Source organism: Dioscorea cayenensis, chromosome 7, assembly GCF_009730915.1.
Source record: "Dioscorea cayenensis subsp. rotundata cultivar TDr96_F1 chromosome 7, TDr96_F1_v2_PseudoChromosome.rev07_lg8_w22 25.fasta, whole genome shotgun sequence".
NCBI classification, from domain to species: Eukaryota; Viridiplantae; Streptophyta; class Magnoliopsida; order Dioscoreales; family Dioscoreaceae; genus Dioscorea; species Dioscorea cayenensis.
The window spans coordinates 4198052-4213988 of record NC_052477.1 but is presented as its reverse complement, the minus strand read 5'-3'; the positions used below and the strand labels follow the sequence as shown (position 1 = coordinate 4213988).

At 32.7% G+C, this 15937-nt stretch overlaps 1 protein-coding gene across 1 annotated transcript; it reads right to left on the bottom strand.

The window, feature by feature from the left end:
* Positions 1 to 671: 671 nt before the first annotated feature.
* Positions 672 to 15035, bottom strand: LOC120265016 (pyruvate, phosphate dikinase 2). Its single transcript, XM_039272952.1, has 20 exons — positions 15008 to 15035; positions 14648 to 14905; positions 12572 to 12628; positions 11597 to 11968; positions 9098 to 9260; positions 8633 to 8868; positions 8136 to 8264; positions 7728 to 7907; positions 7137 to 7274; positions 6454 to 6618; positions 6068 to 6229; positions 5875 to 5964; positions 4777 to 4915; positions 4294 to 4471; positions 3746 to 3875; positions 2687 to 2815; positions 2231 to 2368; positions 1572 to 1649; positions 1354 to 1445; positions 672 to 714 (listed from the first exon to the last, which is right to left on the bottom strand). The coding sequence occupies exons 2-20, from the start codon at positions 14885 to 14887 to the stop codon at positions 672 to 674; spliced, it is 2859 nt and encodes a 952-aa protein (XP_039128886.1). The 5' UTR covers positions 14888 to 14905; positions 15008 to 15035.
* Positions 15036 to 15937: the final 902 nt, after the last annotated feature.

The window sequence follows — 15937 nt, the reverse complement described above, 5'->3', positions numbered from 1 at the left end:
ACTTTGGTCTCAAAACGAAAATAATATATTTGGTTCCAAAAAAATATAAAGTTTTTTTTTTTCTTTTTGCCAAGATGAGCGTTTAAACCACTAAAAAAAACATGAGCGTGCACAAACCTCACCGGCGCAAATAGGGACAGAGCTCGGGCACATGTGAGCGGTGAGACCATCAACACATAACCACTACTCACTCTCCAAGAAATATAGCCTCATCTTTGATTCGAAATCTCAAACACTTGTGAAGGGTTCTAATGGAGACCCAAATACCAATAAACCACTTGGTCATTAGCCCCCAAAAAATATAAGTCGATCCCCTTAGTGAATTGGCAAGAATACCGTCAACCTTAAAAATTAGAAATGAAAAAAAAAATAGGAAGAACAACCAATACTGGTGTAGAAATTTTTTTATATTTGAAGTGTATTTACTCAATACATATTCAATCAAGAAAAAAGAAAATCAGAAAGTCAACCAGATTGTACAAATTTTTCTTTCTTTCTTCCGCTTATTATTCAGAATAACATTATAGATTAACACAATAACAAATATATCACGACTTATTATTGAGCAGCAGTAGTTATTCCTGCAATTTAGATAAAGTAGAAGCTCCTTTATTATACATGGCTCCAATGTATCTTTGTGGTTTGTGTATTTACATCTGAGCATGTAAATCTCAAACTGCAACTTGGGCTGCCGCAAGTCTAGCAATAGGAACCCTGAAACAAATGATGAAGAAACAATGAGATGAATAAATCAAAATGTGAAAACAACCAGAAGTGAAGCTAAATATACAACAAGTAGATGATTATTATTTTAATATTTAACAATGCACAAATGAACATCAATGACTTGCCATTCTCCTCAAATAAAATCACCACTTTTTGTTAATATCTCCGTAAGCGTGCTGTTCTTGCAGAATATCTGCACTAATTAGTTTATGTCCATCTATTTGGATGATTGGTCTCAACTCAAAAGCATGTTTATAGGCAAAAACCCAAACCATTTTACTAATTACATTTATTTAACCAAAAAAATTCTTATTAATTTCTTCTCTATGGGGCAAACATCCTTTCCAACTGGATGATAAGTTGCCCATTGGTAATAATCTTCTTCTTTCAATAGTCATATAACAATCAAGCAAATCTTGAATTCATCGATAGATTTAGAGCATTTGCTCAAACAAAGGTTTTCCAAATCAAGGTAATTAAAAATGACGATGAGCGACATGCATTAGTTATATATATTAATAATGATTTGTTTGTAAGGCCTCCTGATGCTAAATCTAAAATGCAGCATAAGTATATGGAAAATGAATCCACAAGTTCGGATCATTAAGCAAACAAGATAGAGATAACCTGAAGGAAGAACATGAAACATAGTCCAATCCAACCTCTGCAAAAAAGGCGACTAAAGATGGCTCTCCGCCATACTCACCACAAATTCCCACCTATCTCAACACAAACTCAATTGAATTATTGTTCAAGGAGAAAAGCAAAAAGAAATTTAGAGATACAGCTGATCTTCACATGAGCACTAAATAAAATTCTTCACATGCAAAATTAGATAAGTGTACCTTTAGGTCGGGCCTAGTTCTCCGCCCTCTCTCTGTCGCAATTTTTACAAGCTGACCCACTCCTCTTTGGTCAAGAACCTAAATTTTCAAGACAAAGCAGGGGCTACAATCAAGTTTTTACAATGATAAAGTATATGCATAATAAATTCATTGAAGTGAGGATAACATTGCATCATTAGAAAGAATACAACGAAGATGTGCATACAATTAAGTAGTTATGATACCTAATAATATTTTACAGGATCCAAAAGTATAACATGATAAGCAACATCACTTCAGGGTATAATAACTATCACAGCTTTTTATTCAGTCAAAATAGGAATATCAATTATGTTCTGTCTGGTCTCACTCACTGAGGATTGTAGACTAAACTGCTTCTTGTAATATACTGCGTAAGGGCTGCTCCTTATAAGATCAGACATTCCATCAATTCTTGGCAGTTTGCAAGGGAAAAAGATAACTTAAAAAATACCAAAGAAATTGGCAAAAACATACAGTTTGAACAATTTCATGAGTTCATACCAAATAACTTCCTGATATTTATAGGAGCACTGGCATGGAAGATATAGAATCCTTTGATCCTACTTCAAGACTATGTACATCCATTGAAGTCATAATAAGTTTAATTTTTAACTTCTCTAATGTCATTGTTAACTAACCTCAAAAGGATCATGTTGAAGGACGCCATGGGATAAGTAGATTGGAAGAAACTTGCCAACATCATCTCTACTGTAACCAAATGTCATTTGTGTGAGATCATTTGTTCCAAAAGAAAAAAATTCTGCTTCCTCTGCAATCTGCCAATAAAATTAAAGAGCATAAGAACAAGGAGTAAGGATCAAAACAAACTTTGCAACTTTTGGAAAAAGATCATATCAATAAGAAACCCCACTCAGATATTACCACATTAAAAGGCTCTGTACAAATTTAAACCATAATGCATATCAAGCCAGAATTCTTTTAAATAGAAAACAGTGATAAAATATTTGGTGATGCCTACAAGCTATGAGAGATTGCAAATACTACATTGCTGCAAGTAATTCTACTCTACACATGAGATGATTTTTTTTTTAATCAAAAATCAGATACCATTGTTTAATTTGAGAATTACTCACCTCGTCTGCAACTAAAGCAGCTCTAGGGATTTCAATCATGGTTCCAACCTTATAGCTGATGTAGGTACCCATAGCAGAAAATATTCTCTCAGCAACTCTGCGTATAAGACTCACTTGATGCCCTAATTCCTGCCACTCTAGTTGAAAGATACAAAAGTGAGTATACCAAATGAATGAAATGTTTCGATTAGAAATCTTGCACTCTAATAAACTATAAAGTTACTTCTTTCAAAAGTACAATTATTGGTGGAGAAAGAATTTCATTAAAAATATGATATTCTTATTTTTATCTATGCATCAAATGCTCCAGGAGAGATGAAGGAAAGCAAGAATCCAACAAACTTAAGTACAGTGATGAGAAGAAAAAAATCACCATACGCAGTCAATGGGGCTAGTGCAGTCACATGAGCAGTAGCGAATTTCCATTCTATGACAACAACCAGAGGAGCATGCATTGGTGAGACGAAAAAGAGCAGCTCCTCCCACTTGAGTGGTGGTTCAAGATGTTACTTTCAAGTATATGAAATTATGAATGAAGTAAATATGACAAGGATGTGGGTGGCAATAACGAGTACAAGGACGCCAGAAATTGCGTACAGTGGGATAATGTCAAGTGGGTCACAGCTGAAGAAATAACAGACCAGCCAATGTTTTCCATCTCAAGAAGGGAAGAAAAAAAACAACAAATGTGAGGATTATGGCATTCGAAAAAGTAGGTAAGGCTCCTTAAAAGCTTACTCAAGATGCCATGTCCAAAAGAGTAAAATGTGTAAGAAGTCCTTAACATGAAAATACGCAACAGATTTTGTTTCTTAGATCTTTATAGGAGAGGTCAGATGCTAAAACTTACATTGGGCAAATATGTGGCTATCTATTCAATGAAGCTTCTTCACATATTATCTATCTTCTAAAGGTCTAGAATAAGATTTCTTTGCTCATTGTTCTTTATCCTAGAAGATTTGTGCTCTAATTTACAAAATGTAGTGAAATAGGAGATCCTTCTTTTGATAATCAAGGAAAACAAAAAGCATAGTACAGAAAGGAAGAATAAGGGCTTGCCTGAGGTGTTCCAACAAGAGGAACCATTATTTCTGGAAGAACTATAACACCTTGGTTGCTCATAGTAATAGCTGCTTCAAAGATAGCACGCGTTTGCATTTCTGTCAATTCTGGGTAGGAAATACCAAGCCTGATAACCATAAATTATGCAGTGAATTACATAGAAAATTAACAATAATAAAGAACTTGGCAGTTTATTTAGTATGATAAGGAATTTTTAAATTTATTTGGTAATCGATTATAAAAAAGAATTATAACATGGAAGAAATACAAATGCGCCATTACAAAGAGGGCTGAGAAATTCAATAAGCAACAAGAAAAAGGTAACATTGAGCATGTGAAGATAATAGAAACTCAAGAGATTGAAAAAAAAGGGGTTACACTCATAGTTTGTATGACATGCACATATTAGAGAATTTAAAAGAGATAAATTTAAGAAGAATTTATTATTTTAGCCTGTATTGAATGATGAAACTCTAAAATCAGTTCAAAACTAGCCAAAGAATTACAAACTGTAAGTGAACACAGAACAGAGAGACATGCCTGACCTGCAGCCACGAAAACCAAGCATGGGATTTACTTCAGATAACTTCTCTATTCTCAAAAAGACTTCCTCTTCTGACATACCAGTATCTAAAGAAAGTTCGCTGACAATATCTTCAATATGGCCCTCAGGCAAAAACTCATGTAGTGGAGGATCTAGTAATCTGATAGTCACAGGAAGTCCTGCAGAAACAAAAATTAAAAAACATTGCAACAAAATATGTCCAGAAAAGAGGATTCTTCCTAAGATTATTATATATTGAATTACTTACAATTGTAAATCTAATATGCCTTATCTAGGTTATTTCTTTGACTTCAACAGTTAATACAAGAGAATAGACAGAAAAACATAATATAAATCACTTTCAGTGCACTCATATGAAATTGCCAATACATTGCTCATATCATTGTCATACACTGAGCATGCAATACAAATGAACATGAAATTTAAACCTAATGTTCAATTAAAAAAAATCAGGGATATGTACCATCCATAGCACGAAATATGCCTTCAAAGTCAGATCTTTGATAGGGCAGGAGTAGGTCTAAAGCTTTTTTCCTCTGCTCAACAGTAGTAGCCATTATCATCTGACGCACAGCTTTAATCCTTTCATCTGAAGCAAAGAACTACCAAACGTGCATGTTAATATTAGACAGAGATTGTGAACTTGTTTAAGAGTATGATGATTATGTTTTTCTTACAGTTCAGATTTTTAAAAAATTATGGAAACTGTAGAGTACAGAATGTCATAATCATATAAATGAGACAGAGTAAGATTGGAGTAAAGCAGTGGTTATTATGTGAAATAGACATGAAACTTTTTTAATAAAGACAAAACAGGACTAAAATAGACCCAATGGATCTAACTGCTGTTAGGTTTATGATAAGCTCAAATTGGACTAATAAGACATGAATTTGAAGTTAACAAGGCCAATTTGGCTAAATAAACCTAATCCCATTTGATGATCCAAAATACAGAGCGTAACTGTTAAACATGACACAACAAACTCTACGGAAGATTTAAATTCTTTATTTACCCCATATTTCTTAGTTTCACATAGTTTTCAATTATTCTAACAAATCTATATTTCCTGTTAAAAAAAAAAACAATACATTGATTCTTTTGGCTATTTATAATTTTTTAAAAATAATGACAGAAACTGACATTATTTTATTTTATTTTATTTCAGAAAAGGTGGATAAGCCACTTAATATTGAAGAAAAAAAATCAGAATAGCAAGTCATCCTTGAAGATCACAGGGTGTCATATTCAGCAATTACAGGAAATATCAGTAACTAGAAAGCAGGAAGAGCAGAAAGAAAGGTAACATAGGACTATGGAAAAATTGACAAATTATTTATAAATGAGATCTAAAACATTGCCGCATTTGCCTTTCTGCCCATTAAAGAAAAGATAACTGTAATACACAACATGTTTGAAAAGAAAATCTATATCTGAAGAACCCTTTCTTCAACAAGTTAACAGTTGAATTCACAAAATTTTAGCACCAAAAAAGATTTTCATGAAAAATCATTGTCCTATTTATTCTTGTAAATCAGGAAAAAAGAGTTAAATAACACATACCATGTGTTCTGTTCTGCAGAGTCCAATGCCTTGAGCACCATTATTTCTTGCCGTTAGTGCATCCCCAGGTGTGTCTGCATTTGCCATGACCTACCATGAAACAAATTAATCTATTAGAAAAGCAAGACAAAAGGATGATCAGGAAAACATAAATGAAATTTCCAAGGTTCTAGCTGGCTTTTGTCTACAGTACCTTAAGTTGCCTAACTTCATCAACCCAGGACATGAATGTTCCCAAGTCACCACAGAGAACTGGGGGAGTTAGTGGCTGTTTTCCCAGTATTACTTCTCCAGTTGACCCATTCAACGATAACCAGTCACCCTCTCGTATCACTTTGTCTCCAATAACAACCACCTAAAGGAACACATGCAATAACTATCAAGAATGAAAATTTTTTATCTTCTTTTTCTACCAATAACTACTAAATTTATTCTCCATGATCAAAATAAAGCCTTGAATTTGAGAACTAGGTATGTCACAGAAAGCCACAACAAGGACAAGATTCTCTTCTCTAATACCCGCAGATATGTATCAGTGCGTTAAATAAGATGATCTACTGTAAAGTTTTAAATCCATACCTTCTCGGCATCATTCACACGAATATCAGAGCAACCAGAGACACAACATTTTCCCCATCCACGGGCAACAACAGCTGCATGTGATGTCATGCCCCCTCTTGCCGTGAGAATTCCTGCAGCTGCATGCATTCCACCAACATCCTCTGGGCTTGTCTCTGTCCTAACCTTCACAAAGAGTGCACAAATATTTCTCGTAAGAAATTCAGCTAAATTGTTCTGATAGGAATAATCAAATGCCTGCGATTTCCATGAAGAACTAAGAAATTGATTAGGGAATAGGTATAGTTGAGAAAGTTCAGCAAATAATGCACTTAATCATTAGAGACATGTCTGTGCTATTAGATGGAGATTTATACATATAAATATATATATATATATATATATAACTTCTATCTTTACATATAAATATATATATATATATATAACTTCTATTTTTACATCAAGAATTCTGAACATGGATAAGGACAAAACTTAGTTTTCCAATAAATTAAAAGACCTACATGTGGTTATTTGATTATCATTAAAAATGATTTGAAACAACAAACACAGAAACATTAAAGGTTTTCAATAGGCACCAACAAAAGAATTAAAAATCATCCTATTGCCCAATGGTCAAACATAAATAATCATTAAGATAGTTAGACTGGTTCCACGTATTATACACCATATTAAAAGCTTTTTACCAAAATAACCGCCTTTCCTTGGGCATGCCACTCCTCAGCATCATTTGTGGTAAAAACTACTTGACCAACAGCAGCTCCAGGAGAAGCAGGCAAGCCTGTAGCAATCACTTTGTCTTTGTATGCAGATGGGTCCTCAAACTAGAATAACACAAGGTGTCAAATAGTTACTTAAAAGCAAAGTGTGAATAAAAATATCATGTATGTAGATGAAAACATGCTGTTCTGCATTAAATGCAATGTGCAAAGCATCCGATCATGATATACAAATGTAACTTTGAGGTTATATATAGTCTTAACACAAAGATATTTATCAGATATTAATTACAGCAATGAGGTGTTGCATAAAATCTAGCCCCATTAACCATTAGAGTGAGTTTCCAAAAATTACTGATTAATTAGCAAGAGGATGAATCACATATAATTCACGGACTATGAAATATTCTCATGAGATGATCTGATGTGGTTTGATATTGAGAATAATTTAACTGCAGCTAGACCAATTGGTCCAATGAATCTAGTTTAGTGTGGTAATTGATATATAGAGCAGCTTCTATTAGGATAAATCAAAAGATTTAAGTTTTATGAGTTTACCTGTGGATGTAGAAGTTGGTCAAGGTGACCTGGCTCCACCATCTTGATAGCAGAACGATCATCCACAAGACCTTCTTTAACCATATCTACTGCAATTTTCACAGCCCCTTTTCCTGTGCGTTTCCCTGATCTGCACTGCAGCATCCAAAGCCTGTTTTCCTGAACAGTGAACTCTATATCCTGTACTTGATTGAAAATGCCAGTAAACTTTAGAATTATATCCAAATAAGAAACAATAGGTTGCCATTTAAGTAATTTTAATATCAATAAAAGGATAGGTTTCTGAAAACTAAAGACACTATACAAGAGCAGCAAATATGCCTTGCATGATGCGCAATTACAAGAAAGAGTTTAAAAGAATAATAAAAAAGAAGAAAAGAAGAAATTTTGCGCAGAATAGATCCTAACCATCATATCCTTGTAATGTCGTTCTAGAATGCTACAATTTTCAACAAGCTCCTCATAGGCTTCTGGCATGCACTTCCTCATGGCTTCCAAGTCCTCTGGAGTTCTAATCCCTGCAACTACATCCTCTCCCTGTTACATAACCACTCTGTTCTATTAGACAAGAAAAACAAATCAACGGTAAGATATGATCCTCAGAATATACAAAACAATCCAATTGCACTGACTAGCATTAAGACAGTGGGAAGCAAATAGTAATTTCGTACACGAATAGTGGGGTAAAGATGTTATAAAAAACCCCAAGTATAGGAACATGTCCACAAGTAAGAAGTAATCAACAGAGCACCTTCATATTGATGATCTTAATTCAAAGTATTGTGGCTTATTCTACCTGTTATAATATTTTAAGGCAATTTCGTTGGTGTTGTATAGTTTGTTTATAAATGTAAGCCATATATCACACCTTAAGTTAATTTCAAGAGTAAATAACCAAATCAAACCTGAGCATTAAGGAGGAATTCACCATAAAGTTTCTTTTCTCCTGTGCTAGGGTTCCTAGTGAAGAGAACACCAGTCCCTGAGGTGTTCCCCATGTTCCCAAAGACCATGCATTGGACATTAACAGCAGTGCCCTTCAACCCACTTATTTGATTTATAGTCCTGTACTTTATAGCTCTTGGACTATCCCATGAATCAAAGACAGCTAACACAGCCAAGTACAACTGTTTCTTTGGATCTGCAAAGCAAAAAATGACATGAATATAAACACATACTTCAGCAAATTCTTCAAAGAAGCTACAAATACTTGGTTTTCATCAATCAAATTAATTCATGAAGGTTTAACACAATAACACCAAAACTTCGAACAAACTTCATGCCAAACAGGCAGTCTGACTATAATAGTGAATATCAATGGCATTCAACCCTGTTAATGCAATGTGCATGAGCTGAAGAAAAGCAAGTACCTGAAGGGAACTGCTCCCTTTTCGCTTCAAGGTATACCTGCTTATACTCCTCAACCAGCACTTTAAGATCAGAAGCAGTTAGATCTGTATCTAGGCTAACTCCTTTTGATGCTTTCAAAGCTTCCAACTTCTCCTCAAATAGTGAGTGTGGTATGCCCATGACCTCCAAGTCAGAGAAGAAAGCAGAGTCATTGTCATAGCTAATCAGGGAGATCTATCTAAACTTACTAATCTAGACTTCTTAATGTTTGCCTCATATAGAGCCCCAATCTCATCAAAACTATGTATCAAGCCAGTAGTTCAAAAACAAAGAAATTCAAGCAATATTTTCACTCAAATCTTGTACAACATACCTACTCCTGATATACAAAGATAGTGAATAAGTAAAAAAAATTAAAAAATAAATAAATTCTTCCTTTAAAAGAAAGAGCGAATTACATGAAAATAAATCAAATTTAGTAACATTTTCATTTGTTTTCCTCTTCGTATAAGGAGCCCTTTAGCCCCAAGAGAATAACCAAAGAAGAGAGAGTCAAGAGAAAGAAAGAGATTTGATGATCTCTTGAGTGGGAGAGACAGTGACTCTCTAAGTGTATGAGAGACATAGCGGAAATGCTCTTTGCAATTGGTATATGCATGCCGGATGAGGGTTGAACCACGTTAAATCGCTCATGTATTCTACTATTATTGCATTGTTATTTTTCATCCATATGTCATGGTTAATACAAATAAATAGCAAACAAGTCCAATAAATTACTATCAGAGCTAGGCTGCTTAGACATTTACCTAAATTTTTGCAAATGTCTATCACAAAATATCAGATAGAAAAATTCAACAAGATAAATGACTTCAATATCTGATGAGTCAAGATGTGGGATTTGTTAATGCAACAAAGCTTGCTACAATTACAAGCCTTACAAGGAAAGATGCGCTGTCAGTAAGCTTATCATATGACAAAATAGATTGGATTTTGTTGTATCTAATTACCTCTAGTAGATGAGGATTTGCAAGAGATGGTGGAATGAAACATAAGTGGCAAGTTTATGGCTTCGTTTTGAGTCTCTCTCTATGCCAAAGTCACTCACAAATAGGTAATACATAAAGTAATGGCTTTACACTTTCACGTGAAGGAAGATACAACTATAATAATCATTTAAATGAGTTCAATATAATCATTATTCATTTTAAAAATATAGACTACGATACCATCATGATAAAGATTTTTATGTTCACTAATCCCTTCTTTTGAGCATTTGTCACCATAATGTTGTATGGCAGATGAAACACTCTTTTTGAAATTTAGAGGATATTTTGGTATGATTAACAAAAGTAGTTTCCATCCCGTATAACATGATGTCAACAAAATGCTCAAAAGAAAGGGTTAGTGAACAAAACAAAACTTAGACCTGATCCTCCTCATCTATATTGTAGTCTACATTTTTTTAATCAATAATAATCCTATTGAACTCATTTAAATAGTCAATGATAGGTGTATCTACCTTCATATGAAAAGTTTAGAGCCATTGCTTCCTGCAAAACCAATTTGTGAGTAGCTTTGTCACTAAAAGAGGCTCTAAGCTGAGATATAAACTTGCCGTTAATGTTTCATTCATCACCTCTTGCAAAACCTCATCTACCACTGGCAGTTGTGCATCCCCTACAAAATCTCAGCTTTTTCATCATCAGACAATCTTGGCAGCAGTGCATCTTTCCTTTCCAAGCCTTTTAGCAAGCCTTGTTGCACCAGCAAAAGTCCCATTTTGACTCACTAAAGATTGAAGTTATTCCTTCCCTTGAATCTCGCTCATACTTTTTGGTAAACATTCTATAAAAATTTAGATGAATATCTAAGTAGCCTAGCTTCAATACCAATTTGTTGGAATTGACAACTATTTATCAAGATTAAACCCGAAATGATGATAAAAAAAAAGCTAGTAGAAGAGAAAAGAGATTTAAGGGAGTTCAACTCTTATCTGGCCTATGTCCACAAGCAGTAAAGGAGGAATTTCACCATGACAAAATATGGAGGATTACAAGAGACTTAAAAGCAAGTATTACTCTCAACACACACCAATTCAAAATCCTTAGTATATCAAAAGAGCACAAACCAATGTGAAAGTATAAAAAATAATGCTAGAGGTATAAGAGACAATTAGAGTTGATTCTGTGTGGTTTCTTTCTCTTTAACTCTCTATTCTTGCTTATCTGTGTGCTCTTCCAGCTGAATGAGTATGACTACTTATATAACAAGAAAGGCGGTCACAAATTTGTGCTTTGGTAGCTACCATTCCCAGTACCATTAATTAATCAAGGCCACTAAATTTGACTAAGTTTGAGCCACATTTTTCACAAATTAGGGGACAAAAACAATAGAAAAGAAATGCACAAATCCTAATCTCAGACAAATCACTCACATTTTGATCTAAAGCAACTTCCTTTTTTTTCCCTAATCATGATATCATCTTTTCAAATTAAAGATTTGAGCATGTATTCACTCACCACATCACCAAACATGTCCAGGAATCTCCGGTACGAATCAAACGCGAAACGCTCGCCACTCTTCTCCGCCAGTCCAGAGACAACCTCATCATTAAGCCCTAGGTTAAGCACGGTATCCATCATACCAGGCATGGAGATGGCCGCACCGGAGCGGACGGAGAGGAGAAGGGGTTTGACGGGGTCGCCAAGGCGGGCGCCCATTTCCTCCTCTACGACGCAAAGGCCCTCAAGGATCTCCTCCCAAAGACCAGACGGCAAGCTCCGGCCGTTATCCTGGTACTCCCGGCATGCCTCCGTCGAGACCGTCAGCCCCGGCGGCACCGAGAGCCCAATGCTCGCCATCTCCGCCAGGTTTGCTCCCTTGCCGCCAAGCTATACCACATTTTTCCCATTTAAATTTAATTAATTAATTAGTTATTAATTAATATAGAGTTTAGAGAAAATTGAAGAACATTAAAAAAAATATGGTATTTCATATTTTATATATAATAGGTGATAAATATTCCCAAAAATATTTAATTTAAATAAAATATTATTTTAATCCAATTTAAAACATTAAAATTATTTTATTTATAGAGAGTTTAGAAAAATGAATAAAATAATTTTATAATAGTATATATATACTGTATTGATTAAAGAAAATTAAAAAATATGGTATTTCATATTTTATATATAATATGTAATAAATATTCCAAAAAAAATATTTAATATAAATAAAATATTATTTTAATCCAATTTAAAACATTAGAATTATTTTATTTATAGAGAGTTTGGAAAAATGAATAAAATAATTTTATAATAATATATATATAATGTTTTAATTGAAGAAAATTAAAAAAAATATGGTATTTCATATTTTATATATAATAGTTGATAAATATTCTAAAAAAAATATTTAATATAAATAAAAGATTATTTTAATCCAATTTAAAACATTAAAATTATTTTAAAAATAAAAAATAAAAGAAGACTTACCAGAGATTTCATTCCCTTGTGGCCTTCGCTCCTTCCTTTGCCGAAGGTGAACACCCTCTGCATGATGATGGTATGATGTTATGTTGTTTATTGTATAAATTGTATTTTATTTATTTGTTATAGTGATTAATAATATAATTCAAGAAAAATTATTTTGATAGTTTGAGTACCCAAATTTATATTCTCAAACCCATGTTTATTAAATAATTTGATAACCAATGATAAAATAATTGCTACTTCTAACATTTAAATCAAATTATTTCTATATTCCAAAGTTAGTATAAGGCCGGTATTACCTTGTATACTATTTCTGAGCTTTTTTTTTTCCTGAATTCAAACAAGTAATGTGTTTGGGGTGGACACAAACATGGATGCCAACTACAATCTCAACTATATTTGTGCCCTCATTTTATTACTCACCTTTTTAGTAAAACACAAATATGTTATACATGAATTTCGATACTAATAAACCAAATAATTATTAACATTTATAAATATTTATATTTAAAAAATAGTTATTAATTATTATTTTTTTATAGAGGTAGATAAACCATGACCCTCAACTATTGAGATAAAAACGAGTTGAACCTTCAACTTATCACTTGGAGAAAAATAAATTACCACCGGTGTAATAATTTATTTTTTTATAATTAGATATAATTTTATATAATCTTCAAAGTTGATTAAAGTTTTTTTTTAAAAAAATATATCAACTAATATAAACTTGAATTTTTTTTCCTTAATAATGTGTTTTAACTTCTTCCCCATACAAATAGTTGTGATTACTTCTCACGTGAAATAGAAGTTGCATTTCTTATTTATTTTCAAAAATACAATATACATATATATGGTAAACGTAATTACGTTCATACAATGTCCGCAGATTAGAAAGGAAGAGAGATAAAGAAGAGAGACACATAAAAGAATTGGTGTAGAGAGAGAGTGCAACAGGGTCAGTAATAATAGCCAAACCATTGTACTCAATTGAGAATAAAATGAGAGAGTGCTAGGTTGGGCGACTGTGATGGGTTGAATTACTGTTATGATTATGATTGGATAGTTCAAATCAAAAATACTATTTACAATATTTTTGCATAATACTGTGCATGTGTACTGTTGAGATTGAGAGATGGTCTGGAGCCATTGGATTGAAATCCAAAGGCTGAAACACAAACATTTATAAAATTGAATTCTATGAACGTTCGTAGAAGAAGTGGCCTTATATATATATACCCCTACATAAATATATTGAATTAATTGTTGGAATATAAGTTTCAATTGGACATGTTAAGCATTGCTTAGGACAAAGATCACATATCCCGTGCAAAGATTTCCAATATCCCCCCATTTTTAGGATATAGCCTATGTAGTAAAAATCGGTTTAGACCTTTGAACTAATGAAGACCAAAGATTAAGGGTGGTCAAGAGGTTCGACTAGAGTTGAACAGGATTGAATAAGATTGAATTGAATTTTATAAATAAAAATATAATCAGATACACAAAAATTTTAAATAAAAATAAGTCTTTTTTCATAGTTTTTATAACATTTAAACTAAATTCATATGAAATACTGAACAAAATATATTGCATAAAAAAATAGTGATTTTTTGTTTAAGAATAAATTAAAAATATTATTTAGGACCCACTAAACATATGTCACCACTGGCCCAAGCTATCCCGTTCATAGTTGAACTACTTAAATCAAATAGTTTAACCTACACTATTTTTAGGGTTGAAGGGGACCCTAGCTTCTAGGTCTTGTTTGGGCCGTTTTGGTTTTTACTACATAAGTATAGCTATGTGCTATTGGCCCAATAAACTTATTCAAGAAGGCAAGGTAAAAGACATGTATAAGTATATAAAACTTTTATATACGATGCAACATATTTTTAGAAGAGAAGAAAGTTTTTAAATTGAATTTATAGTTGAAAAAGAATCTGGTCCTACCCAACTCTAGCAGCAATTATAAATCAAAATAAACTCTAAAATCATAAACACTCACCACATGTACAATATAGAAAATTAAGACAAAATTGAAATCCCATTCAAAAATCAAATGAATAAATAAATTCGTACCTTTGTAATTGTAGGAATCTCTTCAACAAGAGCACAAAGAGGATTACAAAAACTCTTCCTAGAAAACATAATTGATTGAGAACCGCTCCAATTTTTTGTTCTACCTTTGCACCAAGATGATGATCCCAAACACTTGTTCCTTCTCTTGTTCTTCAAGAACAACTTATTTGTATGCACATGATCTATATTTCTTTGTATATGATAATAATAATAATACACTCCCTTCATAGCCATTTGCATGCTATTATATACTACTCCCTGAAAAGAAAATTCCAATCATAATTGTTTTTCTTATTGATCACGTAACATTTATGTATAAATATATTTAAAAAATAATGAAAATGAGGCCAAGGAACTTGCCTTGAGAGCTTTGAAGTTATCACTGAAAACAAACAGTATGGGAAGCGTATGGGATTTCTTTCTTTTGATGAGAGAACTAGAAGGTGAAATTCCGTAAATGCCCATCAAGGTGAGAAAGCCACGTGGACAGATGGGGGATCCAACGGTTAGTAGGGGGTTTTAGATACGTGAGATTTGTGATTCAGTGGGGCCTTTCGGAATATACATGATGGATGGTTGACACGTGGAATGATGGAGTACACTGGAGTCACAATCTTGAGGGAGTTGGATCTTATCTCTAGTGAAGGAACCTTGGCCTTTGATTATTTAATTGGCTTGTAATTGGCTTGTTAGGTTTTTTTTTTATTTAATTATGGAATACAAAGTGACAGAAAATTATCTAGAAAAACTCGAGTGGAAAATAAAATTTTATTAATAATATATTTAAAAAACTATTTTATTTTGATAAATATGAACCAGTTATATGATCGAATTAATACTTAATCTTGATTATTCTTGAGGTAACAAAGCAATAAAATTTTAATTCTTTTATTGTGGGAATAATATCCACACATGTATAACAATGGGACAGCAAGAGGATGCACCTAAGTAGGGTTGTTAATTCATCATCAATGTATTCATGAGCAAACTCAAGCTCAACTTAGTAAAATCTTGGGCTCAACTTAAAATTTGAAGTTTTTACTCGATTTTCAAGCAACATTAATTTTGAAGCTAGGGTGGATTTGATTGTGTTAATTAGCTCCAGTGCTCAAAATATTTAAATATATTATAATTTTTACATATTTATAGTATATATAGTTATTATATATATATATATATATATATATATATATATAATGTTATTATATTGAGAATTTTATATGATGTGCATTATTTATTTTAAAAAAAAAAATCATTCATAAAGTTTTCGAAATAAATCTAGTTGGAAAT